Source organism: Mesoplodon densirostris, chromosome 6 (assembly GCF_025265405.1).
Source record: "Mesoplodon densirostris isolate mMesDen1 chromosome 6, mMesDen1 primary haplotype, whole genome shotgun sequence".
Lineage (NCBI taxonomy): Eukaryota > Metazoa > Chordata > Mammalia > Artiodactyla > Ziphiidae > Mesoplodon > Mesoplodon densirostris.
The window spans coordinates 4,768,289-4,795,986 of NC_082666.1; the positions used below are offsets into that span (position 1 = coordinate 4,768,289).

Below are 27,698 nucleotides of genomic sequence, written 5' to 3' on the forward strand. Positions count from 1 at the left end.
CGTATTAATTGCAAATGGGCTAGACATCTGCTCACTAACATGGAATGAATTTTTTTAGCTCTATTTTGTTTTTATATATGATCTACCAGAGTGATTAAGTGAGGGCTGTTGGTACTGCTGTTACAAGAGTAGGATTTTCAGAGACTTTTAATGTAACCATAAAAAGGAATTTGAGTGAATCTTTGGAAGTTCTTGAACTGGGAACAGTTAAACATCTTAGGGTTGATACATTTTTATCCACAGTCTGTCAGGGAGCCGTTCTCCATCATCGGGACCTCTGTTGGTCTGGTGTGCAGTGATCCTGGGTCCTGTGGGTGCCAGGCTCTGGGGTCGGCGATGCAGTGCTGTTTCTACCTGCAGGGAGGGAGGCAGGCAGGGAGCGAGCTGAGGTGTAGTATCAGCCTGGAGGAACAGGACCCAGGCTGCGGGGGACTGGTTGAATAGGCAGGGTATTTCTTTCCTGGTAGTAATATAACAGTGTTTCCCGCAGTGGATTTCTTGCAACATGAATTCTTAAGGAGGGTGATGTGTGCAGTAAGTTTCAGAAGCACTCACTGGTTAAACAAAGCCAGTTAAGCAGGTTCCTTCATTGCAGTCCTTTGCAGAGCCTTTCATATGCCCTTGTACGCTGTGGATCTGCAAGAGGAGGAGGATGTCTACACAGTTTCCCCGACCTATTTGGCCACAGACCCCTTCTCATGGAATACAGTTTGGGAAATGTCATGGAGAACATCCCAAGTATTTATTTTAAAATCAGGAACTGGGGAATCTGGTTGAGGCCGTCTTGGTCATGTCGCTGAATGTAGAGTCCCAGGTCCTCAGGGCAGTTGCCTCAGCCATCTTGCCCCTCTGGACCTCTCAGGACCTGGCTTTTTTCAGAGTTGCAGTCCCCAGGCCAGTGGTACCACTGGCCCAGTTAGGAAGCAGGAGGGAAGCCGGGGCCTCTGTGCATCCGTGCATGTCTGTGCTTGACAAAGAGGAAGATGATACATGACTTAGCAGCAGTGATCAGGGAAGGACAAATACAATATGTAAAAGGTGAAAAGAGTTCTGGAGCGAGTGACATTTTTCCTAAAGTAGTTTCCTGAGCCTGATCCAGCCAGCGCCTGCTACCTGGAGGGGCTCAGTCAATATTTGTTGAATGAATAAATTGTTGGTACTCAGAGGCCTTTGCAAAAAAGACATCTGATGTTGCTACACCATCATATTCTGCTTCAGTTCAGTTTAGTTGCCAAATGTATATAATCCTTCACGCCTTCTAGAATCAAAGGTTAAAACACCAGAACTTCTTCTTTTCTTGCACTTAACAGACGTCCCTTTTGTGCAGAAATCTCTGCTGTGTACTGCCTTGCCACAGAGCGAATGTTTCTGGGCGTTATTATTCTAGGGGTGGGAATGGATTTGAACTGATTGATCCAAACCTTTACTCTTTCTCTCTTGGAGCCAGTGACAGAAAGCTGACAAATGTTGAGGGGTGATGTCTGCTACCTCCGAACTGAGCAAAGCTAGTCGTCTCATGAGGGGTGAAGGCTGCAGTGTGAACCTATGACCCTGACCTCGTTGACTTCAGGCACCTGAAGCGCAGCATCGTGACAGTGCTGAGATACCCGTCGCGCTGCCGAACTCCTTCTCCTGATGCTTAGTGGTGCTGTTTTCCCATCTCATTTCCTCCTGCAGAACGGGGCTTGGTACCCAAAGGAAGGATCACTTGCTCACCCTTAATATGGGGAGATTATTTAGAGCACTTAATTTGTGTTGACTCTTTATTGGTGCACTATTGCAATTAAGTTAGATTAATGAAAGGTAAATTCCAGTCTATACATGAAAAAAAAAATCTCTTGTAAAGATCCTAATTAGTATATGTGTTTATTTAGCCTCTCATGGTTTAATTGCATCCCATCTTGCTATTTACAAACAGGCATCATTAAAGAATAATGAGTGTGTGAAGAGCATTCATGCTAGCAACAGATGAGGTAACTGGCGTTTGGTGGGGAGAGGGACGGATGGACGGGAAGTCTGCTGGTTTGTATTATTTTCGAATGAAGGAGAGTGCAAAGCGATCCTTTGAACCAGTCCACGAGGGGAGGACAGAACAGACATTATGCCAGGCAGCAGCTTGTCCTTTGGCTGCAGAGACTCGGGCTGCTTTTCATTTGCTACCGCAGTGTAATCTGGAGAGGTGAACACACGCCCTCACACGACTGTCTCGTGACCTTAGCCGGCAGCGTTCAGGTTGAAGCTTTCTTTTCAGCCCCATGTTGCAGGACATCTGCACCTCAAATCCATGAGGATTCCCTGGGATGCTGAAAAGGCCACCCAAAGTGGGCCTTTCCTCATACGGCTCAGCTCCAATCCCTTCAGCAGCCTTTTTTTTTTTTTTTTTTTAATATCCAAATATAAAATAAATTGAGAAATAGGTTTATGGTATTTCACTGGCACCCCTAATATTTCATACCAATTTTACATAATTTGCAGTCGTTCCTCAAAGTTACAAAGCAGTTTTATCTTTTTAGATGGATGCTTGATTTATATTCTATTCTAAGCTGGTTTAAGGGTAGGGAAGCTGGGGTTCCAGATGGGGTGGCAATGAAGCCGAAGGAAGAGAGAACAGCCTGGAAGAACCAGCCATCATAGTGTCCTCATCATTGGTTGCATGATTCTCTGATTCTTGGTATAGAGTAAGCAATTCTCTAAAATCACTAAGGAGTAAATGTGGGGGCAAAGGTGGTACATCTGAGGAGGAAGCGACCTGTAGCCCTGGTTGCCTTTGCTAGTAGAAGTAGGTCTCGGAAATATCTGCCTCAGTTTCCCCTTACATTACGGTTATCATTGCAAGCAGTTTTGTGCAGGTGTTCTATATAAATATACATTGCCACTATTCAAACTCTATTAAAGTCTTAGATTTCTCTAGGGATTCCTGGGTGAGTTGAAGTCCAGGGTTTAATTTATTTAAAATCAGGTTATAGGAATTCACAGTTTTCAGTACATTTTATATTTTTCTTCAAAAGAACCTACAGTTTAATTTTAAGCTCCCCTAAACAGAAGCCAAAACCATGTAAAGTTTTTCGGTGTTCTAAGAACTGCCTGTATTTAAGGACACAGCTAGCTGCATTATCAAACACAGAAGGACCCAGACAGGCTTGTGTGGCTATGTCTTTTGTTGCTGTTAACTTGCAAGTGTTCCATTTTCAGCTCACACAACTGTGGGGCATATTTTCCCATTCATATTAATTGGATTTTAAAGTGACCTTGGCCATGTATTGATTTGAATTAAAATTTTCTACATCAAGGTCAAGTTGGCACATATCCTACAGTCGAAATATTAAAAAGCCAAGCGCTGCCTAACAGGGTATCGACAGAAGTGGAGGTGTAATGGGGTCACATGTGCCAGAAGGCACCGTGGTCCCATTCTAATGCAGGTGGCAAGTGGCAGATCTATGTGGGGATCACCTTCACCTGGACATGAATCGCCCGGTCGATGGGATGGTTCCTGTTTAAGTCCACAGACCCACCTTCTTCCGGGAAGAACACCCCTGAGCTCCTCAGAGCCCAAATAATGCTGCTCAGTTGCGTGGGTTTAGGGTGAGGTTTCAGGTCATCTGAATTCACCCAGACTGCCCTGAAAATGAGGGCCTGATAAGATCATTCATAAACTTGAACTATCCAGCCCAGACCTCAGCCGCGAGTCTCAGTCTCCAAATTGCCCATTTAACATCTCTCCACTGAGACGTCTCAGAAGTGTCTTAAACTTCATAAAAGAGAAGTGATTTTCCCTGCCCCCTGTTTTACCCCTTTGCTTCCCCATCTTATCTCAGTAAACAGCAAAACCATCTAATTGGTGCTCAAGCCAGAAACCTACAAGCTTCCTTAGTTCCCCCCTTTCTCTCACTTCACAGCCCATCTGTCAGCAAATCCTGTCTTCAGTTCCATCTTCGTTCTATCTGAAATCTACTGGCGTCACACCTCCTCTGCCGCCACAGCCCCAGTCGAAGCTGTCATCGTCCTCTCGTGGTCTCCCTGTTTCTTCTCTTGATCTCTCCACCAAGCAGCCAAGGACATGTTTCTTTAAAGCACACATCAAACCTGTCATTGCTCTGCTGAAACCCCGCAGTGACTTCCACTTCACCCCGGATGCAGCTAGCCTCTTGTCAGAGCCTCTGCCCTTCTCGAGCACCCCGGCCCGCCCTTGCCCGGCGCCTGCGTCTCTCCTGCCCTCCCCACCCACCGGCTGCCTCCTCCTTCCCCGGGTCTTTCCCACCCAGGCCTCTGCCAGGCTCCTCCCATGGCCGGGCCCGCTGCCCCAGCACCCTGCATGGCCTAGCTTCACCTTAGGTAGTAGGTTTCTACCGCATGTGAACCTGCCCCCTCACCCAGCTTTATTGCCTTCCTAGCCCCACACAGATGATATATTTTTGTTTCTCTATTGTCTGCTCATCCCCTCCCCCCACCCCAAGAATGCACCCTTATGAGATGTTTTGTTCACTGCTCCATCTCTAATCCTTAGGCGGATGCTTGGTATGATAGTGAGTGTCCAAGAAATACTGGAGTGAATTCAATGGACGAACGAACAATTGAATCATCTGATCTAAATGTCATTTTTTTCACACATAGGTATTGCCTAAATAGTCTCTCTTTGAGCCCTTCCCTTTTTGTTTATTTCCTTTAAAACTCTTGGCAAATTATACATTTTTATTTATATACTTATTTGTTGCCCGTCTCCTGCACCAGGACTCTTAGCTCTCTGAAGGTCTCTTTCGTTTACCTCTGCGTACCTGATGCCAGGCCTGCACATGACGTGCGTTAACAAGTAACTGCTGGGTGGAAGGAGGGGGAGGGCTGGAAAGCAAGCCGTCTGCACCTCAAGGCAGCTCCAGGCTCCAGTGCATCCGTCCGTCCGTCCGTCTCCCCTCCTCCTTTCCCCAGCACTTCATTCCTCCGCCCTCTCTCGCTACATGGCCTCCTTCTCAGAGGAGTGCTATTTTTGGTTCCCAGTCTTCTCCATGTTCTCCAGGCCAGATTCTGGAAGGAGGCAGTGTACGTGGTCTAGCCAGTATGGGGAGAACCTTCTGTACCAGACCCAGTTCCTACCCCTGGGCCAACTGGTCCTGCCCAGGACAGAAAATAGCTGCTTCCCGGGCAGCAGGCATGTCCTGCAAGACAGGAACGTTGAGTGCGGTGGCTTCCTTGCTGCCGTGTTCAGGGCAGGGGACAAGTGAAGGGTGTGTGTGCTGACGGGGATTCCGCATCACATCCCTTAGTAGAAACTTGACGTTTTCAGCATATTGGAGAAAACAATAGTCAGCTTCTCCTTTTGTCAGCTAACCCGTATCCCACTTGATTCTCTCAACATCTTTTTGGAATCTTGATGCCCTATTTTTATACAGGCGTCGTATTCTCCTTTTTCCCAGAGGGGTTTATGTTATATATTTGCATGTATGTTTTAAAAATGGAAATGAACTAAATTCTGTTTTGACGGTTTGGGGGATTTTTCATGACACTGCAAGGGAAACCCTATAAGGTAGCCAGAAACCAAGGTCGGGAAGCACAGTTTTTCTCTGTGGTCTTTTTGCTTCTTTACATTGTGTGTGAATTTTGTTGTTGTTGAGGGGAACATGAAGCCAGATGAGAGAGGATGGCTGTGAGGAAGTTGTTATTTATCGTATGAAATGGAAACTTATTTCTTAATCCTTCCTTGTCATGAAAACAAGTTTGGAAAATGAGTAAGACCTCTCTGATGAAACTCCACTCCCACCAGGGCAGTTGTGACTTTTGAAGAGAGGAACGGGTTCAGGAAGATCAGAAGTGCCCAGATGGTTAACACTGATGGCTCCTTAGGAGGCGATTCAAATGTACTCATCAAAGGAACAAGCCACCTAAAGAAAAATGAACCTGTCTTATTGGGCGGGGTGCTTTGTAACTGTTAAAAAGGATCACCGGGGCTTCCCTGGTGGCGCAGTGGTTGAGAGTCCGCCTGCCGATGCAGGGGACGCAGGGTCCTGCCCCGGTCCGGGAAGATCCCACATGCCGTGGAGCGGCTGGGCCCGTGAGCCATGGCCGCTGAGCCTGCGCGTCCGGAGCCTGTGCTCCGCAACGGGAGAGGCCCCAGCAGTGAGAGGCCCGCGTACCGCAAAAAAAAAAAGATTACCGCAGTGATACAGCAGTTGCTACCATGTAGTGAGTGACAGTGGTGACTCCCCTGGACACTTAATAGCAGTGGATGCCCAGTCCTTATAAAGGGTTCCATCTTAGAGACGAGGAAGCCAGAGCTCACGTGAGTTGGTTTTCCCAGAGCCACGCTGCTTTGTACGTGGCAGAGGCAGAATTTGAACTTGGGTCTCTCAGGCTCCAAAGCCCTGGCCCTTGCCCCCTCCCCATGCTGCCTGTCCCCCATGACAAGGGCGAGGAGGGAGTCACCCAGCATGACCACGGATGGCGTGCTGGCCATGTTTGAATCACAGTGCTAAGCCCTTCACAAGTCTGGTGTCGTTTCCTCCCCACAGCAGCCTTATGCTGGGTCCTACAGGCAAGAAAGCCGGGGCTTAATAGGCCAGGTAACTTGGCTCATGTCACACAGCCAGGAGGGGCCAGAGCTGAAATCTAAACTCAGGTCTTTCCTTCCCCCAGAGTCCTTAAACGTAACCCCCATGCTTGCTTGCCTTGCTGACAAGTTGATTTTCTAACTTCTTGGTAGACAGAACCTAAAGTCAGCTTCTCTGCCTTATTTTTCCTAGGTCTTTGTCAAAAGGGAAGGTATAATTCACATCTTGAGGCTGTAACAACTTCACATCTCAAATCTAGCCCATCCATGGGAGTCGCTTTCCAGTCTGATTTTCTCTTTCTTGTATCACACTACGTTGCATTGCATTTTATCATCAGAGGCATAACTGAGCCACCCCATTGAGCAAAAAACAAGTGACCTTCAGCGTAGAGGAATATCAGTTTTATCTTCGATGCTCCCTCCGTCTGACCTCTTGGTTTCCAAGTCACGCAGCCCATTTTCTTGTTACGACTGGGTTACTGCCCAGCTCCCCGCACCAGTGACCTCCTCTTCCAGCCATGACAGCAAGTTCATCTTCGCTACCTCAGCTTGGCCAGCGCTTCAGCCTTTCAGGGTTGGTCTGTCTCCGTCTTCTCTTGGCTGTTTCCCGTTTTACAGTTTTCCTAGAAAGAAGCAGCAGCCAGTTTCCCTCTGTACCTCTAGGCCCCAGTCCTTGCTGCTGCAGCTTTGCGAGGCCTGCTGTCGAGAGAACAATTCCGCCCAGCGCGGTTCTGTCAGGGCTGCACATACCTAGCAGCTGTGCAGAATTCAGAGCGCTCACTTTAAAAAAAAACAAAAAACAAAAACACTAAAATTAGACAAAGCAAGTGTTTTAGTGGCATCTTATAGATGAGGTCAGGAGTGTGAGTATAAAGCCATTTGGGAGGGAAGCCAGGAGCCTTGGGAAGCACGGTTTTGAGCCACTTACCAGAGTTCCAGAAAATATGGCTGGCCGTTTGAGGATTAGATGGTCCAAGGCTCTGTGGTCGCCGTGTCTTGTGATTCAGAGACACTGCTGCGGGGTCACGGACCAGGCATGAGAAGGGGAAACAGCAAGAGGCAGGCGCCTGGCCCTGCGCAGAACAGCAGTGACCTTGCCCTGAAAGCTTGCTAAACCTCAGCTTGCTTCTATTCAGAATGAGACTGAGACACCTGCCTGGGCTGTACTGCAGGGTTCTTAGGTAGAGGAGGAAACCACAGCCCCGTGGGCGCGCCCCAGTCCTTGTCATAGAGCCGAGGGGGTGTCTGCATTATTCGGGGGAAGACCCCCAGGCATCAGGGAACAGCCTGGGGGAACGCATTTTCCAGATCACATCTAAGAACATCTCTTGGAGGAATGTTTCATGGGAGGTCGTCTGGGGAGTGCTCATCTGTACAACCAACTCCGCCTTTCAGATCGTGGGGTACCCAACCCAGCATGTTCCGACAGCTCAGTGACGCAGCACTCTTCTCCCCCAAACTTCTCAAGTACACGGTGAGCCCCATGTGGTCAAGCGCCGTGTACCACCCTCCAGTTAGTTCAGGCATATGTCAGTTTTATCACCTCCTTCAAGGTAGGAGCCATATTTGATACTTCTTAACCTCTCTAGGCTTCAGTTTACCCCTTTGAAAATGGGGGAGTTGGAGAAAATGACTTCTTAAAACTTGCCAGCTCTCAAGTTACATGATTCTCTGAAGTAGTGTCCTTGCCCAGTGCTTCACATAATACATACACTTACATATTCAATAAATAAGGGCTTATTGGGATCATTCACTTTATCCTCATCTTTCTTTGTCATTAGTACAGAGAGGAAGGTTCTTGGTTCTGTACTGAAGAAAAACTGTTCCTGAACCTCCTGTAGGTGCCCGTCTGCCCCCTCTCCCTCCCTCCCCACCCCTTTCTAACTACACTTTGAAAAACATCATTTCAAGTACAGCAGGCCCCTTAAGGACACCTACACAGTAAACTTTTACCTTGTTTGTACCTGAAAAATAACATTTGTGGACACATGTATGTATATATGGTTGGCTTCTTTTTTTTTTTTTTTTAACTGTATCCCTGTCCCCAAAGCAGAGCTCATCCATGCAGCCTTTGTCTGAGTGACAAGTATTGTGCTCCCCATGTCACCTCCCACACACGTGCTTTATGCCGGGCCAGGGGGTGCTGTGTCCAGTCCAGGTTCCTCGTGCAAATAAGCCTTTGGTCAGCTCGCCTCCGCTGCATCCTAGACACAGCTACTGCTCAGGCTCAGGGTGCCTTCTCCCTGCACAAGCCCAGGGGAGTGAGGTTGCAAGCGATCAGCTTCTCCCACCTTCGGAGCTCACCTGGTCTGCCAGTGTAGATAACGTCTCAACTACCAGATATGTTATGTTTGTGTCGGACAGCAGTCAGCGGCAGAGCAGAATGAAATATCTTTGCTGTTCTCCTCAGCTTGCCTCCCACTTTGCGACTTGCCTCGCCATAGTGAACTAGAAATTCTCCCAACGCCACACAGCTTGGTAGGCGACTGCCGTAGAACAGATAGAGAAGACCGCTGATGCAGCCCCCACAAGGGGATGGGCTGCGACAGCATCTCTAAGGGCACTTCCTGGAAGGGTGACGGCCGGCTGGGTGGTCCAGCCCAGCGGCTTCCTTTCCAAGCGCGCCTCGGTTCCCGTTGGGGAAGCACAGTGCACCCCTAGACTCTTCTCAACTTGCCATCTGAACACACGGGGACAGACGCAGAAGCAGAGAGTGACCTGCTCAGTGTAGAAGAAGGGTTACCATGGCAACAGCAAGCTCACTTCATTACCAGATGCATTAGCTTTATTTGTGGGATCCCATAGCAGTTGCCAAGCACCGACCTGTGGTCCCGTCTCTGGGCATTTTGCTCCAGCCATGGCCAGCACTGGCTAGTTTGTAGAACCGTGTCTGTTGGCCTGTATATGGTGCACTGCAGTATCAGTCTACCAAAACTCCAAGGTCATTGCAACCTGCTGCATCCAGATACGTTAGGAACTGGCACCGTCCAGATACACAAGAATCTGAATCATTACAGGGTGACGTGCGAGCTGGGAAGAACGTTAGAGAACACGCACGAAGCTCCATCTTGAGGGCAGGGCTCGAAGGGCTCACAGGACCCTGTCCACCGCACCACCTCTGAGGAGAACGAAGGTTGATGGATGGTGAGTTGTGTGGTGCGCCCCGCCCGCGGCCGTGTGTCTCCCATGGATCGTCGTCGCATTTAATTCCTCAGTGGGCCCCTCCGCGTCTTGCAGCTGTGTGAGCAGGCACGAGAGGTGACTCGACTCACCCTTGGTCACCCTGCCTGTAAGGGACAGGTGTGGCACAGAGTCCCAGTGCACTTGACCTTCACAGTCAATGGCCTCTTTTGGGAGTCAGCAAGATGAGCCCACGTGGCAGCTTCGTACCTTCCCCGCACCGCCTGCACCCCAGGCTTGCAGACTCTCAGCAGTCATTCAACAGGAGCACATTTTTGTTCATACTTCAGGGCCTGCACAACCGTCACCCACTCTCTGCAGTGTCCCTTTAGCCCCAGGTGTGTCAGCAGAAAGTCACATTAGCTTAGGTGGCAATTTCACTGGACTGGAGGTAGCAACCCTTCTGGTTCCAGCTTCGACGTTAACTGGCTTCAAATCATTTCGCCTCTGTGAAGTCCAGACAAGGTTTTGGGCTGAGTAGCAATAGCTGCCCCTGGGAACCAGGCCCCGCGCCACACCCCTTACCAGGCGCCTTGTCTCCTTGACTCCTCGCGGCATTTCTGATCTCCATTAGCTGAAGGAAGGTGATGTTCAGAGAAGGTAAGTAACTGGGCCAAGCTTTCCAGCAGCAGAGGCGAGACCCGATTCCAAATGCGCCTGATTCCAAAGCCTCGAAATGTGAAGCTTCAGAATAGTGTATGCAGTTTCATTATGACCGTGTTAGAAATTCAAAAAGCCATAACTCTATGCATATTCAATCTAGTTGAGTACCAGGGTCCTTTCTGGCTCTATAAAAAGTAAGAATTGACAAACTTCATAGACCTTGACAGGTTCAAGAGATGATAAAAGTAAACCAGAGCCAGACTTCACAGCACTGAGTGTCCATAAACTAGCGCAGCCCAGGATAGACAGAAGCTGGAGGGGTGCACTTCATGAGCCTCCCTGGCTCATGCACCTTCCCTGATAGCATGAAGCCACAGCACACGAGGTGGGGCATGGAGAACCAGCCTATCCCAGGACTCCAGAGCAAACTGGGCAGGAGGGGTGGGGGGAGGTATGACGGGCTGAGGGTGGGGGGCAGAGGTGCAAAGTATGATTGGGGGGGGCAGGAGTGGGGGGGCCGTATGCGGAGGACCTTATTTTTTTTTATTAGAAAAGAAGTTGAAACGCTTAAACCTCAATACATAAATGAATGTAGGATAAGAAAAAAAAGGGGGAAAGGAAAAACTATCCTAATTCAGATTCATAGAATGAAAAACAAAAAATTTAACCTATCAGAAAATGATTTGCCCCTTGCTCTGGTTGTGGTCTTGAAATACCGTGTCCCACTGGAAAGAACCAGAGTTGCTTGAGGAGATGCTGATTCATGACCTCAGGTGGGAACCGTACAGGACAGGCCTGGGGTATATATACCAGACAGCAAGGAAGCCATCACAGAGACTAGGGTTACTACGAAAGGATTCAGCCTTAAAAAGATGCCCACCAGCCACAGACAGAGCAGTTCGAGCATCCATAAGAAGAACAGTTGCGTCAGACAAACATATATCAAAGATGTTTCACTCCTTGAGTTTATAATAATGTTAAGGGAAAAAAATCTAAGCCATCTACATTGGAAGTAAACTAGTGAAACAGTGCATTGTTTGAAAACTGGTATGTGTATAACTGAATCGCTTTGCTGTACACCTGAATGTAACACAACATTGTCAATCAACTATACTCCAATATAAAATTAAAAGTTTAAAAAAAGAAAGCTGGTAAATGGAAAGAATTGAGCATTTATCCTCTCTCACATATATAATAAATTCTACCACTGGGTAACCAGTTAGTAGATAGGAGAAGTTTTTCTTTATAAAAGTGTTCCAGCTAATAAATGAAGGCTGTTGATCTCATTGGAATACGACCGTCTGTAACCCCTGGTGGATTTAATGGGTCATCAACTGCCAGCATCACAAACTGAGCCACATGACCTCACATGCCTCCTGTTGGTAGTCTGTGACACCCCTGTGAAGTAGTCTTGCCAAAAAAAAAAAAAAAAAATCAAGCCTGAATCTCATCTAATTACCAATTTACAGAAAGTACAGAGTAAGGAGTAACATGTACACCACCGGGACGCCATCCACAAAATCCAGACTGTGGAAAACTCTATGGAAAAAATGACCCAGTTTCTTCCGCAAATAGAACGGGGAGAGGGGATAGAGAGAGGGATACCTTTAGTTTAGGAGAGACTTATGAGATAGGTCAGCCAGTTCCACTGTGTGGACCATACTCAGATCCTGATACAAGCAAATTTTTTTTTAAATGTGGCATTTATGAGACTGTTGGAAATGAACACTGACCGAACTGCAGGTTTGATAACACTAGAGAATTCCTGTTGTTGTTTTAGGTGTGGAATGTGGAGTGGCAGCATGGCTATGTTTTTTTTTGTTTTCAGAGCCCTTATCTTTTAGAGATACAGACTGAAATATTTACAGATAAAATGATACCATGGCTGTTATTGGTTTCAAAATAATTCAGGAAGGGAAAAGTAGGTGAGGGTGTAGGTAAAACAAAGATCTGCCCGAGACTTGTAGCTGTTGACATTGGGATGGGTCCATGGAGGTTCTTTATACTATTTCATTTACTTCTGTATATGTTTTTTTAAGTCTTCCATAATAAAAGGTTTAAAGAAGGTAATTAAGTCGGTACTTCTGGGAGGGGGTGGATTTTATTTTGTTTTGTTTTGATTTAATAGCACCCATTGCTGATACGAGTGGAGTGCTGACCATAGTGTTCTTAACCGTTGTGGTAGGTTGTATCAAAAGCCTTAAAATATTTGTACTGTTTGCCCCAGTAATTACAATTCTACCAATCTATCCTCAGGAAATAATACCAAATGCAGCAAAAATTTGGTGAACAAAAGGGCACGTTGCAGCCTAATATTAATATTAGGGAAAATTTGGAAGCAACTAATGTCCAGCAATAGGCGAATGGTTAAAGAAATTATAGTATAGCCACTCAGTAGAATGCCAGGCCACTTGTAATGCCAGTTTTGAAGACTACACAGCAATATGGAAGGATGCTTACCTCATAATTTTAAATAAAATTTTGACTTGAAATTATATGTTTAGTTTCAATTATAAACGTGAAAAATTCCAAAACCATGCATCTTTGATAGTAAAAAGACCAAAAGGAAGTACCCCAAAATGTTAAAGTGGTGATTATCTTTGGGTGGAAAGTCTATAAACAATTATTTTATTCCTTTTTTCTCTAGTTTTAGATTGTTCCATAATAATATGCATTTATTAACTATTTTACTATTAGTTAACTTTAAAATACCAAAAATCACTTATAAAACAAAAAAATTAAATATAACATTTCTAGTATCTTTAGTGTGGTTTTTTTTTTTTGTTTGGTTGGTTTTCGTTTTTAATTTATTTATTTATTTATTTATTTTTGGCTGTGTTGGGTCTTCGTTTCTGTGCGAGGGCTTTCTCTAGTTGCGGTGAGCGGGGGCCACTCTTCATCACGGTGCGCGGGCCTCTCACTATCGCGGCCTCTCTTGTTGTGGAGCACAGGCTCCAGACGCGCAGGCTCAGTAGTTGTGGCTCACGGGCCCAGTTGCTCCACGGCATGTGGGATCTTCCCAGACCAGAGCTCGAACCCATGTCCCCTACATTGGCAGGCAGATTCTCAACCACTGTGCCACCAGGGACGCCCTGTTTTTTTTTTTTTTTTATTTCATTTTAAGAAGCTTGAGAAATTACTAAGATAATTTATCAGTTAAAGTCAGCTAGATTTCGTTTCTTTTAAGAAACAATTGCTTAGTTATCTACGCTTTTTAGCAAAGAGAGTTAAAATATATTAGAAAATGGTGACACTGTTGGACGGGGTATGTTGGACCTTCACTGTAACCCAGCGAGAGGCTGTTAATTTCAGTGCTTATGACTGTCAAAACTGTAACTGGGTTCCTCTCCCTCCCTTGCTTCCTTCCAAGACTGCATGTAAACTAGAGACAGAGTTTCTGTTACTACCTTGCTGGTTTATTGGCATTCTTAAATAGTGATTTCCAGTTATGCAAGAAATGACCTATTAAATGTTACATGGTATAGCAATATTTTAAAGTACTATCCAGAAATAAGGTGCTTTTAACATTCTCTTAAATGTAAATAAACATGTCGTATCTTTTTCTTACCCCATTTATATTCTATACTATTTGGGGCATATAGAAATAGAGATCAACTCAGCACTAGACGTTATTGAAGGAACTAGGTATTAGTAATGTTCACTGACACCCAGGACTGATCAAGAAGAGAAGACCATTGTTGTTTTGAGCAGTAGGTTAAGAACTGCAAGGAATGAGGAAGTAAGGAAAGGATGGTTGAAGGTGGCGTCCCGAGAAACGGCCTGCTGCTTGAGTTGCAGTATTCGGGTTGCTGCTTGGAGCAGAGACTCTTGTCTGAGCCCAGCAGGACTCCTTTTAGCCAATTCTGTGATGTCAGAGCCTCCTGGACCAACCCAGACAGTGCGCCTTGGGTTGGGTCCTTTGCCGAGTCTGCTTTTAGGGTCTCATCTAGGAAATGAAAGAGGAGGCTTGACAAAGTATCAGAAGGGTTTTGTGAGTCCCTAAAAGAAAAGAAGGCGCTGTTTCTATTCTGAAGGCTGAGCCTGTTCAGCAAGCCCAGCAGGTCACTTTTTCCCTGGCATGTATGAAACTGCACTTTTTTTAGGGTTTTTTGGTTTTTGGTTTTTTTTAAATCTATAACATGTGCTTAGGTTCTAAGAGAGTAAATGCACTTAAATGTATTTACGGGATCATGTTCCTTTTTGGAGATAAAATTCAGCGAGTTTTCATTTACCTTCAGAACTGCTCCACTTTTTACCAGCTGTTAAAAATAGATAGTTCAGGGATTTCCCTGGTGGTACAGTGGCTAAGACTCCGTGCCCCCAGTGCAGGGGACCCGGGTTCGATCCCTGGTCACGGAACTAGATCCCACATGCCGCAACTAAGAAAGATCCCTCGTGCCGCAACGAAGATCCCACACAGCCAAGTAAATAAATATTAAAAAAAAAAAAAAGATAGTTCAACCAGGGGGTATCTGGTGCCTGCCTTTCATCTGTCTATTGTACTCTCTACATAGTCCATGGGTGTACATAGGCTCATGACATAATATGAAAACAAATGTGCTCTAACTCCTAGAAGGCCAGAATTGTAAGATAGTCTTTGAAGAAGATAATCTTAAGACAGGGAAAAAAAAAAAAGGGAAACTTACTTTATCCAGCAGATAGTAAACATTTGGAAGTTATCCTGAGAGTTTATAAGCCAATATTATAAATAAATTCAGGGTAGTTAGATGAATTGGGACCTACGCCATCTTAAATGCCTTAGGAGGCTGGCACAAGGCGCCACCACCGCGCCTTTCCTCCGAGTGTCCACTGGTGTGTCTCTCAGGAACAGGAGGAGAGGTGATCCTTTCTTCTTCTCACTGTCTTGCCCAATTCATGTGATTTGCATGTTCCAGTGTAAGCATTCATGTTTGTACACTTGTGTTTTGACAGGTGACCTTGGGAAAGGTGTTGAAAGTGATTGTCGTCATGCGGAGCCTGTTCATTGATCGAACAATAGTAAAGGGGTATAATGAGAATGTCTACACGGAAGACGGCAAGGTAAGCATTCTGGAGTCTTTTGTTTTTTCCTTTATTTTCTGTATCCCAGAACAAATGTAATAGAGTCCCAGATGAATGACATTAAACACTAGCAATCATAGCTAAAATGATCAACAAGCATAGATTTATCAGTATGAAGCTGAACACTTTACAAAAAAACATCTCTCTCTCCCCTTGCATTTTTCATCAAGCTTCTGCATTTTCCTTTAAGCCTGTTACCCTTAGTTGAATTTCTAATTTATCACCTTAGACCCCCAGTTGCCTCATTAAATGTGTCTTCTGAGGAAATGGATTTCTTTCTTCCTTTCTTTTCTTTCCCTTCTTTTTTTTTTTTGCCTAGTCGCGCAGCACATCAATAGCCCAGGGTTCAGCATTTTGCTTTTCCTAGAACCATGAGGGAAATTCAAGTTAATTTGACACACAACCTGATAATGATCATTTTCCTTGAAACTGGCACGTAGCCCCCAGAAGTTGGTTGTCCATAGCAGTCCGTATTGAACGCTACAATTGAAAAAAGATGAGTTATTTCCATGAGTGATTTGTTTCATGCGAAGTTCACCCACGTGAACCCCTAATTTCTCTTGACTACACACTCTCCATATGGAGATACAGAGAGCACCAGAGGATGCTAATGAGAGTCGACAGCCTTCATTTGTGTTTGCTTCCAGAGCGTAATGAGCATTCTGCCAGAGACACACACCCAGATACACCCTGGTCACTTCCTGACACTAGGCCTCCATCTTCACCTCTCCCTGGAGCTTTCCCTTCTCTTCATGAATCCCATTAAAATTTAAAAGTTTGTTTGTACCAGCACTTACCACCCAATGGCCACATTATAATGAGGATAGAATGTTCTCCAAAAACAGGTGACAAATGTAGCTTAGCACATAACAGTGTGTTATATAAAAGGTGTGACCTGTAAAGTGGGTCTGTATTTTGGGTTTGTAAAGTGGGTTTGTATTTTGAACAAGTAACCCAGCATTTCGAATTTCCACGTTCCACTTGAGTGTTGTCCCCATGGGAAGCTACTCTTACTCCCTGGGTCCTGCAGAGTTCTCATAAATCTCCCCATTGAGAGAAAAGCAGTCCTCCAGGGAAGCTTTCCTTTTTCTTTTTGGAAAACCCAAAGTGTCTTTGGAGCAAGTGTGGAGAATAAAATAGATAATTGGGACAAGTGTGATCTGTTGTGTATGGGACTCAGAAACTCAGATGGCAATTCTAAACGAGAAATTCCAAACTCCTTCGCAGCAGCAGCAGAGGCAAGGCTGGGGCGGTGGAGACCCTCGCCAAGAGCCCGAGTCAGTGGTCATCTAGAGACAGGGTTCTTGTTGCCTCTGTTCAAGATTTACCACTTTATAGTCACCCCTGCTATGAAACACACCCTTGCTCTCCAAGGACTTACAAGTGACTTGGGGATATAAAGAATAAATACACAAAAGCTAGGTACTAATAATGACCGTGCTGTAAGAGATACCAAATTCAGGATGCCAGTGAAGCATACTCTGAAAGTAGATTATAAGGAGTGGAGATTTTACCTATTTTTCAATATCAATATCAATCTTTAACATGATACTTATTTAACTACCCCATACTGAAAGTGTCCAAAATAACACAGGCGGTTTGCCACCTAGTTAATAGTCAATAAATGATTAGTATTATTTTTATTCTGCACTTAAAACAAGGGAATTAGAAAATAGTCTCACGTGCATTCTTCTAGAATTTCTCTCTGATTATTCCTCCTCAGCTGCTATGAGTAGTTCCTTTCCTCCCATCTACCCCCTTGACTCCCAGATTACTGGGGGTTCTCTTCCCTCTCCTCTCATGCCCCTTGGCCGTTCTTACATGTACCCCTGTGGTTGCACATGTCCCCCCGCACAGGGATCACTCCTGATGTGTGTCGAGGTCAGACCTCTCCTCCCCAGACAGACCTCAGCCTGTCCAAAATCAACCTCAGCTTCCCTCAGCTGGTCCTTCTCCAGGGTGACTGTACCACCTCACTGCTCAGGCCTTCCGTCCGCTGTCTGCATATGGAGTCTGTTAGTGGGTTCTGGCGAGTCTCCCTCTTTATCCCTCCAGCTGGGCCCCTCGCATCCATCTTCACTCCTCCTCGCTTCTCCTTCTCTCTCCGCTGAGTCGCTGCACCAGCCTCCTCACTTCCAGTCTGCCATCCCGCTTCCCTCCGCCGTCTCTCCTTCACCTGGCCTCCAGAGCTGTCTTCCTGAAATACACAGCCAAGGGGATGATTTCTTGCTTTCTGCCCTATCCCCGTTGCCCTAAGCAGCAAAGTGGGGTATTAGTAGATGTTAAGCGCAAAGCAGTCCATGATCAGAAAAGTCTGAGAAACCCTGGGTTAGAGAACGTTCCGTCGGATTCTCTCTTTACTGTGGAAATTCTTAAACACTTAGTTTGCCTGAGTGCCTATGAAGCTCCCAAGAGGGATACATAGTATGCAGTCTTTTCCTAACGAATCTGACCATCCATTTTTTTTCTTCCTTTATTCTTGGAGCATATTGTGACACTGGTGTTTGGCAAAACACACTTCTGAAAACTCTGGCTTGTAGAATGAAATCCAGACCCCTTAGCAAGGCATAGAAAAGCCTAGTGGTCTGGCCTCTGCCCGCCTTTGCGTCCTCATCTGCCGTCACTTTCTACATACATTTCGTCTTTTACTTTCCAGCCTTTTGTGCTCCTTGTGGCTCCCAGAACGTGCCAGATTCTTCCACACACTTGCACCTGTGCTCTGCGCCCTTGACCTGGGACGCTCGCCCCCTCCCGTCCACCTGGCGAGCTCACTGGCTTTACCCTGGCTGAGTGCCCTGTCCCTTCTCATCCGGCCCCCGTTTTCCCAGAGGCCTCTTCTGTGAGCACGGGCTCTGGGGGTGGCAGGCCTGGGTTTGCCTCTACTCACAGCACAAGTGATCGTCATCCGCTCGACCCTCCGTGGCATTTTGAACACTCTTCCTCTAGTACTAGGATTCGTCTGTCCTGATTATTTGTTGCAGGTCTGTCTTGCAGTTAATGAATGTTCTAGCGTCCTCCATGTTTGGTCTGGTAGGCATTGTGCGAAGCAGACCTTGCCTCCAGTGGTTATGGAACCGTAGGTACCACGGTTAGTCTCATCTTCCAGACAAGGAAACTGAGACCCAGCGTGGTAACATGACTTGCCTCCAGTCACTCACCGAGCCAGATCCCAGACCTCCATCTGCCGGGGGCTCCTCGAGGGTCCAGGCTCTGTCCCGACACTCTCTCCCTCCTGTTGGATATACCTCAGTGCCTGAAACACAGTAGAATAGTAATGTGTGGGAGGGGGTAATGAAAAAGCCTCCTGGGGATGTGAAAATGCTTCAGGTGGGATGGAAGAATGGAGAATCAGAAATGAGAGCCAGAAGAAAAAAAGAAATGAGAGACGGGCACTAGACGAAGCAACAGGGAGTGAAGTCGTAAATAAAGAATAAAGGAAGCACGCACGTGCACACGGGTCGTGGTTCCCTAATGAGGGATTAGCGCGGGTTCTCTGTTCACCACAAGGAAAGTGAGTGTGTGTCTGGGAGCCTGAATTCTGAGTCCTATCACAAAGGTGGTACAGGAGACCTCTTGCTCCCTTTTACAGCTGCATACATTGGCCTAGAGATAAGCAGGGACCCTAAAAGCAGGAAGAGCACGATTAGGAGGACTGAGTCCGCTTGTTCTTGTTGTTGTTTTTTGTTTTTGTTTTTTTAAATATTTATTTATTTATTTTGTTGCACTAGGTCTTAGTTGCGGCATGTGAGCTCCTTAGTTGTGGAACCTGGGCTCCTTAGTTGTGGCATGCATGTGGGATCTAGTTCCCTAACCAGGGATCGAACCCCGGCCCCCTGCACTGGGAGCTCGGAGTCCCAACCACTGCACCACCAGGGAAGTCCCCACTTGTTGTTTTAAAGGCACATTTACCGCATTTGTCAGAGAAGCTTGCCCAGAATCTAAGCCCAGCCAATTCGATTCACCCCTTTTTTTCAGGGTACCTTACAAATGATAAAGTTGTGCAGCCATTATTAGTGTTCTCTTTTTAGTACTGCTACTGGTATATGTGAACTTATACATTTATATACATGCAAGCATTAGTGCAATTAACGTGTTGACCCGTCTGGCACATCCCAAATAAAATGCAGCGTTTGGAAGGAGCCTTCGGAGCTTGAAGTGTGGTCTAAGAACAAATCGTTGCCTGCAGTTTTGCTGTTCCAAAGGTGCAGCCCTGCATTTGCTGAGTTGGTGCCTAAGCGCTTGCCTGGGGGTGGATCACTGCCCTGATGCACTAGGTGTGGCTTGGAAAGCCTTGCCTAGGCTTAGGGGTCTGAACTGCGAAATCCTCCTGCCTGTGCAGTTGTCTGTGTTCTTCCAAACCGAGAGCAACCAGCTTCTGAAAGGGTGCTTAGCCCTGTCGTTACAAGAGTGGCCCCACGCCACCCCGATTTCCAGCTCTGGCAGGTTTCCCCTCATTAGAATCCCAGCCAGCCTATCTCTCACTTTGCACTAACAACCACTACCTCTACCCTGATCATCCTGTGTCTTTACCTGTGAAGCATATTTTTGATGCCAAGCACCAGCAGACTAATTCCTCGAACAAAATATTAAAATGCTGTTAAGACTTACCACCCTACTCTTCATTGTCATCATGGCAAAGAGCCATGACTCAGCGTGCTGAACACCTGGCCATTGTCCTGACTTTACAGCAGTCAGACTTAGCTGAAAAACTATGTGTCTTGGTTGAATTTATCTTATTAGGGGATTTAGGTTATGTTAATGCTATAGCTTCATTAATTATCCCATATCAATAAAAAAAAGGCCGCTTTTAGCCTCCTCGCACGAGAGAGGAAAAGAAATGGTGGCATCAAAGGGAGCCTTCAAAGACACGAGAGCTGTCTCCAGGGTAATTTCTGATCCCTGCATTCTTCCCACTTCAGAGTGTGTGTGTGTGTGTGTGTTTCGGTCGAGGGGGTTGGGGGAAGCTTGAATCTGATTCCTCTAATAAGTGTTGGCATCAGCCCCGTTTGATATTAGATGCAGGGAACATTTTGATTTGTTATAGCCTTTGAAATTGTTGAGCCAACCTTCAGGAAAATGGCCTCTTGTTACTTATGGGGGAAGGGTGAAAGCTGGGGAAGGGGAATCCGGTTTAATTCATATGCAGAGGATGCCCTGAAATTGTGCTTTCAGCAGTTTTTTAGTAACAAGTGCATGTCCTGATTGAAAGTGAGAAGTTGAAGAAGAACAGACCTGTAAAACTGGTTCACTTTTTTATTCTCCAGGGGAGGGTGGGCAGACTTAAGCAGATGAACAGATAGAAGTTTGTGGTTTTGAAAACTTGGATGACCATGGAGAAATCCATCACCATTGCTGGTTTATAGCACCCTACCCCTACTGACACATCACCTGTTGACCTTGCAAGATGAAGCTACTAATAAATAAAAGTTTTAGACGTTGAAGTGCCTGTGAGGCTTATGAGTTTTATTTGGAAGTGTTAACTTTAGATAATTTATAGTTTCATTATACTATTTTTTGAAATGAAGAATTGATAACTTTCTGGTAAGCTGCCGTAATTTTCACTTGCTGCTAAAGGAATTTTAGTGGCGATGTTTGTCACATCAGTAGACCTGAAAGGTTTGTCATCTTGAGCTTTGCAAGAGTGTCCCACCACCACTTTGAGCTGTGACAGCTTAGGGGGGGCACTGTGAGTCAGCATTCCCTCTGAATTCTAGGTACAGGGCCATCTTCCTCCCAGTTTAAGAGCTGGGCCTCTGGAGACACACCTGGTTTTGAATTCTCTACCACATGTTAACGATGTGATTTTGGACAAGCTGCTTAACGTCTTTGGGCCTCAGTTTCCTCATCTGTGAATTGGAAATAATTTTATCATTCTCGTGCAATTGCTGGGAGACTTTAGAAACATGACGCAGGTGCAGTGCAGGCTAAACACATGGTCACCTGCAGATGGTATCTGCCCTCTCTGGCTGTGCCGGAGGTGCAGATGGGCATCATAGTCAGCATTCCTTTGCCTACTGATTTGGGGGCATTCGGATTTTTCATTTCGGTGAGTGAATTTGACTGTCACTGTTATCACCAGTTCTTCCTGTGCATTAGGAGGACCTTTGACATCTGACGTGTAACCTTAGAGCAGATGAATCCGTGCTGAAGCAGTTGGTCATCTGTGGGGTTTGTTTCTATTTTATCTGAAAAGAGACCACATTCCCACCCCTAAAATACTCATTCTAATCCCCAGAGTCCCACAGGCTGCTCCTAAGACTGCAGATTCAGCCCCAATTACCATAAGGTTGGCTTTTCCATTTTAAGATCTTTCTAATGCTTGCCCAGAGTACTGGGGGATTCTTAGTTTCTTTTCCCTGACACTATAGTTCAGCATAATTTCTCGTTCATGGGGCTGAAAGTTTGTAGCTTCCAGAATGCTCCTTTTTGAATATTGCAGCCAGCAAAAAATTGGTAGCCATGCCCTCCTTTGTAGCAAATAAGCTGAAGCTAATAAATATTCACTTGCATCAGTCCCGGGTCCCTGAAATGAATTTCTGAAATCTTCCTGGCCCTGAGGAGAGGCAGGACACTAACGCTAGAAGGCCTGCTTAAATGGCTTTCTTTGGCATAAATCTAGCAGAAAATCAAGGACAGACTGCCTGCTGTGCCTTCACAGCAAAAGGGGAAGCCACTGTCTTCGGATCCCTTTCTCAGCCCTGTGCGCCTGGGAAGCAGGACGTATTGTCTAGCGTCCTTCTATCCCAGGTGGTCAGAACTGGTCCCTAGGGTCCTGAATAATGTAGTTCAACGCCTTCAAAAAGAGCAACACCCTCACTTGGAATGAGCGCTGTGTGTTTTGAGAAGCCACAATCAGGCTAGAGAGTCCATCTCTTAATTAAACCTGTGCGTATTTCTCTCTGGATGATTTTTCTATTTAAAACATTTTGCAGACACTGAAGGTTTTTTTATATGTATGTAATTTTCTCTTTTAAATTAAAACGAACTTTTCACTCTATCTGCAGATTCTTCCTTTTCTCTTTTTCCATGGCCCTGTGTTTATGTCAGCCTGTGTATGATGTGAACAGGCAGGAAGGATAAACAGCAGAGAACTTCAGAAGAAACAGCTGTGGGCTGAAAATGGAAAGAGAACTGTATTAGTTCAGATACTGAAGTGACTTCTCCAATAATTTAGATTTAGAATCTTTGGCATCTCCCTGTCATCTTGGCAGTGATTTGGTAAAACGAAAAGATACAAAAAGTTTTCCTTATTCCTTCCGCGATGTCTGAATAGTCTTTAAATGCTACATTTGTTGAGCCCTGCGCTAAACCGCGGCGCTAAGATCCTGATATAAACCTGACTTATCCTCCCAAATATGACCCGCTGCCCAACAGTTTTCTTCAACAGGATTGACAATGTAGGGAATTAACTTCATATGTTTCTTTTGAGGTTTCCTTCCGAGTTATCTGGAGGTCACATGTCACTTTTTCCTCTGCAAATTGCTAACCTGTCAAAATAAAAATCTAATGCCTTAAGATTTTTAAAATTCTTACTCCATCAATTGGCCTGAGTTGGGGGGCAGTGACTAAAAATTGACAACTTCCTTCTGGAGAGCAGTTTAGCTGGAGTAGGAGAGGAGTGGGGGCTTTTGTGGAAATCCAGGAAGGAGATGGTTCAGCAGTGGGGATCGGGGGGAGGCAGACAGATTCAAATAAACGTTCAATCACAGTTCCTCCGCTGTCGTCCCTGGACTTGGATCCGCTAAACTTATGCTCTCCAGCCGGAGCCCTGCCGAGTCCAGGGGGGCGTCCTCAGCACCACCCAGATTCCTCCACTTATGAACAGGACGAAGCCAGGAGAACTGCACACATGCTTGTTCGCAGCCCAGCCTTTCACTGCCAAGGGCGGTTTTCAGAAAGCCCTCAGAACAGAAACAGTACCCCGAACTGTCCCACGTCGGGCGCAGCACTTCCCTTCCGGTCTTCCTAGAGGAGTCTTCCCATCTGACAGGTCCCCATGCCCCCAGATGCTTCAGAGTCATCACACAGCACACAGGCTTAAGTAGCCGTGTCTCGGCTTTCCACCTTGACCACTGGCCAACCCCAAAGGCAGGTTTCAAGAGGCCCGTTGACCAGGGGTTTCAGTTTGCTCAACTCTTGAACTCGTATATTAAAGTTGACTTGTTAGCACCCTTGGGACCTAGTGATGGCCCCTCTTTTAACCTGCACTGTCCTTGCTCTGTCCCCTGCACTGTGTTGGGGGTGGTTCTATTTTTGCCATAGTCTGTTTGTTCTAACCTCTTGAAACAGTGAGAAGGCACCGATTTGATTTCTCATACAACCTGTCAAACCAGAGTGGTTTTGGTGAGACTGAGCCACGGATGACCCTGTGTAGGACCAAGTGTGGCCAGAGGAGGACTGGACTCTGAACTCTGCCCACATTTCATCTCAGACCTCTGTTTCCTTGACCAAGGGGTCCAGGGCTCCTGACCTGACCAGCCATCACAGTGAACCTGCGGAGCGCTGTGAAAACAAACAAACAAATGAACATATTCTCGGGCCCACCCCAGACCTACTAATTCAGACATTCCAGGGGAGGGACCAAGGAATCTGTATATTAACAAACAAAAGAAATTCCCCCAGGGGCTTCTGACGCCACCCAGGTTTGAGCACCACCAAGGGAGACCGTAAGAAGCTTCTCCAGATTACCATGGGCAATTGAATGGCTCCAAACCATTGTCTCATCATCTGGGAAGGAAGGTTGCTAATGGGCCCAGCCACACAGGCTTGTTCTGGGGAGTGAGTGGGAGAGTGCGTGTGGAACGACCAGTGCGTGCCTGGCATGGAACAGGTGTTCAACAGCGGGGGGCTGTTTTCCTCCACGCATGCCTGTAACATGCTAGGTCCTGTGCCAGGACAACGTAAACAAAAGAAATAAAAGCTTCAGTTAGTTTTAAGAGCTATGAAGATTTTTAATTTTTGAAAGGATAAAGAGAAGCAAGACAACAGGTATGGGAATATTTTAGAGTAACTGGGAGATGCCTGTCTGACAAGGTGATGTTGGAGCCAAAGGAAGTGAAGGAGGAACCATGGGAGGGTTTGTGGGAAAAGCAGTCCAGGCGAAGAGCACAGCAGGTGCAAAGGTCCTGAGGCAGGACTGACCTTGGCACGTTGGGTGACGCAAGAGAACCGTGGCAGGGGTCAAAGTTAGAGAAGTGAACGAGGGGCTCAGCTCATGGGGCTGTGGACGCAGCAAGTGCCTCAGGTTGACTTCTTATATCTCTTCGTATCGTCTTCTCAAATCACCACAGGTTGATAAAGAAGAAATTCAGGCTCGACATTTAGGATCCTTTCAACCCCAAGACTCTGTTTTTTCTATAATCATGTTTTTTTTTCTTCAAGCTTAATAACAGTAGTTACAATATCATTTCTTGGAGTCCAAAATTCTAAAATTGATGCTGATATTTTTTATCTCTTTCCCCCCACAGCTTGATATATGGTCCAAATCCAACTATCAAGTATTCCAGAAGGTAAGTTGTACTTTTTGCTTCTTCCTCAGGAGGCACTAAGGGAAATATGAATACTTCGAGGTGTAAACATTGGTCTTAAATCAGAGGCTTTTTAAAAAGTGAGAAGAGCCAGGCACAAAAGGCTGCTCACTGTATGATTCCATTTATGTGATGTTCTGGAAAAGATAACATTAGGGACAGAAATCATATCAGTGGTTGCCAGGGGTTAGGAGCGAGGGAATGAGATTGTCCCCCAGGAGCTATAAGGGGACACGTTTGGGTGATGAAAATATTGTGTCTTCATTATGGTGATTACACAACTGTATGTTTCAAAACTCACGGAACGAACTATATGCCTACAAAGGGCAAATTTTACTGTATATAAATTATACCTTTAAAAAAAAAATCAGAGGCTTTTGAGTTGCTTCAGACTCAACCCACAGTTTTTAAATTCAGTTTCTCACAGCCCTGTAATCTACACAGGTGCCTTAAGGATGGGCTGAGGAATGTGGGCTGGCCCTACCCCACCCCCACTCTGTATTACAATGGCATCTTTTTCAGATGTTGGGCTTCCCCAAGAAATACTTTCTGGGAAATGTCAGAAAAAATGAAATGTGACCAGAGAAAGTCCATTTCCCAGCTCCCAGTGGTAGAAGGGTCCCTTCCCTGGCCCAGCTCAATCTTTCTGAAGGCTTCTGAAGAGGCTTCTGAAGGCTTCTCTCATGGCCCTCAGGCCAGGTCCCCTGCAGGGCATCAGCCACTTTCTTCTGTGCTATCCGTCCTCTGTGTCCGCTTCCATCCAGCAGTGCAAATAATAGAGTTGGTTGTAAATCCACTCACTGCCTCCTCACGTTCAACGGCAATTATTTATCGAGCCCCTTTGCCGTGGGCAGGCACTATGCTAGGTGCTAGGAATACAGGGGAAACAAGACAAGCAAGGAAGCAGAATCAATAAGAGAACTCCAGGTCATTACCGGGGGCTGTGGTCGAGGACAGGAGGGACCTCCTTCGCATCAGGGTGGTCTCAGGAGGCCTTGATGCAGCAAAATTTAAACTGAGTCGGGAAGCAGGAGAAGGAGCCAGCCATGCGAAGGGCCACGGGAAGAGGGTCCCAGACAGTGGAAGCAGCAGCCCTGAAAGCTGCTGTGGAGGAGGGACTTGCACGGTCCAGCACCGCTGGGGCCCGTGCGATGGGAGCAGGCATAGGGCGGCGGGGAAGGCACGCGAGGCTGGGTTGGCTCGGCAGGTGCCTCTCGGTCCCGGTGCAGAGTTTGGATTTTACTGTCAATTCAGTGAGAAGCCAGCGGAGGGATTAGTGTGGAGGAAGGATGTGATTTTGAAAGCTGGGCCCGAGTTATCCCCACTTGAGTAAAAACTGTGTCCAGGGTGTGCCGGGTTGCTTAGCATAGGATGGTGGGTTTTTTGCAGTTGAGGTGAAATTCATATAACATAAGCATTTTAAAGTGAACAGTTCCATAGCTCTTAGACTTTCACATTGTTGTGCAGCCACCACCTCTGTCCAGTTCCAAAACACTGTCATCACCCAAAGGAAACCCCATCCCCATTTAGCAGTGAGCATTGGGCTTTCGCATCAAAGGAGCATAACGGGCCAGCCCTCTGTTGATGTCTAATGTACCTCAATTCGCGTTGCTCCCTGGACCCCTTTACACTGAAAGGGGGAAGCAAAGGACAGATGTCCAGGGTTGGGGAGCAGTCTGAGGCGTAACACCACACATTTAGGGAGCCTACGTAAGCGTGAAAATGTCATGATCTTATCACAACTAGATTCTGAACCAGAAAGAACATATTAATGGAAAAAACGGTGAAATCCAAATAAAGTGTGGACTTGAGTCAATAATAAGTAACCAACACTGGTTTCTTAGTTGTGATGAACGTACCCGATAATGAAAGATGCTAACAATGGGGGCAACCTGGTGAGGGGTATATGGGAACTATGTGTACCACGCTTGCAACTTTTCTGTAAATCTGAAACTAGTCCAAAACTTAAAATTCATCTCAAAGAGAGAGTCATAGTGTTGGCTCTCCTGAGAGTCCCAGTCCTTCCCCCAGCCGAGCTCCCTAGACGCAGAAAGGCAAAAACAGCCTCCCTCCCTGGGCCAGAGCCTAAGGGAAAGAAGGACATAGTCACGGGCTTCCCTGGTGGTGCAGTAGCTGGGAGTGTGCCTTCCAGTGCAGGGGACACGGGTTCGAGCCCTGGTCCAGGAAGATCCCACATGCCGCGGAGCAACTGAGCCCGTGTGCCGCAGCTACTGAGGCTGCGCTCTAGAGCTTGCACGCCACAACTACTGAGCCCACGAGCCACAACTACTGAAGCCTGCGCTCCGCAGCAAGAGAAGCCACCGCAAGGAGAAGCCCGCACACCGCAACGAAGAGTAGCCCCCGCTTGCCACAACTAGAGAAAGCCCACGCGCAGCAATGAAGACCCAACGCAGCACCCCCCCACAAAAAAAAGTGCGTAGTCACATGTGGGCTTTAGTGTAGGCAACGACGTTTTAACCTTGGCCTTCTTATCTAGGTGACCATACCCAAGGCCTTTACCTGTTCAGCTTGCATAAGGCCTCGGCCTTAGTTGCTAACTTTGTCCCTGCCGACAGCTCTTATTTTCCCCCAGCAGCTGGCTGAAAAGCATTCTGAGGAGAAAGAACACTGCTCGTTATCTGCATCTTGTTTCGCTTTCCCAGTGAAGAACGTTAAAACAGTTTTGGTTTTTTTTTTTTTTAACCTGGTTTATCTTAGTGTCCTCTGTGGTATTTCAGTGAGTTACTTTCTGGCTCCACAAAAGGCGGGCAATGACTTCAGGGGCCCCG

General features: G+C 46.4%; 1 protein-coding gene across 1 annotated transcript in view; it reads left to right on the plus strand.

The window, feature by feature from the left end:
* Positions 1-27,698, plus strand: part of MED27 (mediator complex subunit 27) — a 208,806-nt gene that overhangs the window by 162,281 nt on the left and 18,827 nt on the right. Inside the window, exons 5-6 of the mRNA XM_060101070.1 lie at positions 15,254-15,361; positions 24,850-24,891. Coding sequence (XP_059957053.1) covers positions 15,254-15,361; positions 24,850-24,891 — 150 coding nt within the window. The remainder of the gene's footprint in view (positions 1-15,253; positions 15,362-24,849; positions 24,892-27,698) is intronic.